The 1,198-nt window shown below is 45.2% G+C and overlaps 1 protein-coding gene across 1 annotated transcript; it reads right to left on the bottom strand.

Annotated features, from left to right (window-relative positions):
* Positions 1-539: 539 nt before the first annotated feature.
* LOC132558537 (uncharacterized) lies at positions 540-881 on the bottom strand. The gene has a single exon (XM_060223113.1). The coding sequence runs from the start codon at positions 879-881 to the stop codon at positions 540-542; it is 342 nt and encodes a 113-aa protein (XP_060079096.1).
* Positions 882-1,198: the final 317 nt, after the last annotated feature.

Below are 1,198 nucleotides of genomic sequence, written 5' to 3'. Positions count from 1 at the left end.
ATCTGATCTTGATCATGAGTCCAGTCTGATCTTGATATCCAGTCATCATGAGTCCAGTCTGATCTTGATATCCAGTCATCATGAGTCCAGTCTGATCTTGATATCCCATCATCCAGTCATCATGAGTCCAGTCATCATGAGTCCAGTCTGATCCCCATATCCAGTCATCATGAGTCCAGTCTGATCTTGATATCCAGTCATCATGAGTCCAGTCTGATCTTGATATCCAGTCATCATGAGTCCAGTCTGATCCCCATATCCAGTCATCATGAGTCCAGTCTGATCTTGATATCCAGTCATCATGAGTCCAGTCATCCCCATATCCAGTCATCATCATGAGTCCATGATCCAGTCATCATGAGTCTCTGATCTTGATATCCAGTCATCATGAGTCCAGTCTGATCTTGATATCCAGTCATCATGAGTCCAGTCTGATCCCCATATCCAGTCATCATGAGTCCAGTCTGATCCCCATATCCAGTCATCATGAGTCCAGTCTGATCTTGATATCCAGTCATCATGAGTCCAGTCTGATCCCCTTATCCAGTCATCATGAGTCCAGTCTGATCCCCATATCCAGTCATCATGAGTCCAGTCTGATCTTGATATCCAGTCATCATGAGTCCAGTCTGATCTTGATATCCAGTCATCATGAGTCCAGTCTGATCCCCAAATCCAGTCATCATGAGTCCAGTCTGATCCCCATATCCAGTCATCATGAGTCCAGTCTGATCTTGATATCCAGTCATCATGAGTCCAGTCTGATCTTGATATCCAGTCATCATGAGTCCAGTCTGATCCCCATATCCAGTCATCATGAGTCCAGTCTGATCCCCATATCCAGTCATCATGAGTCCAGTCTGATCCCCATATCCAGTCATCATGAGTCCAGTCTGATCTTGATATCCATCATGTCATCATGAGTCCAGGCTGATCTTGATATCCAGTCATCATGAGTCCAGTCTGATCCCCATATCCAGTCATCATGAGTCCAGTCTGATCCCCATATCCAGTCATCATGAGTCCAGTCTGATCTTGATATCCAGTCATCATGAGTCCAGTCTGATCCCCATATCCAGTCATCATGAGTCCAGTCTGATCTTGATATCCAGTCATCATGAGTCCAGTCTGATCCCCATATCCAGTCATCATGAGTCCAGTCTGATCCCCATATCCATATCCAGTCATCATGAGTCCA

Source organism: Ylistrum balloti, unplaced genomic scaffold (assembly GCF_031769215.1).
Source record: "Ylistrum balloti isolate Yb309-2 unplaced genomic scaffold, AGI_CSIRO_Ybal_v1 Utg370794, whole genome shotgun sequence".
Classification (NCBI taxonomy): Eukaryota; Metazoa; Mollusca; class Bivalvia; order Pectinida; family Pectinidae; genus Ylistrum; species Ylistrum balloti.
Note: the sequence above shows the minus strand (reverse complement) of the source record. Positions and strands in the feature narration are given on the sequence as shown.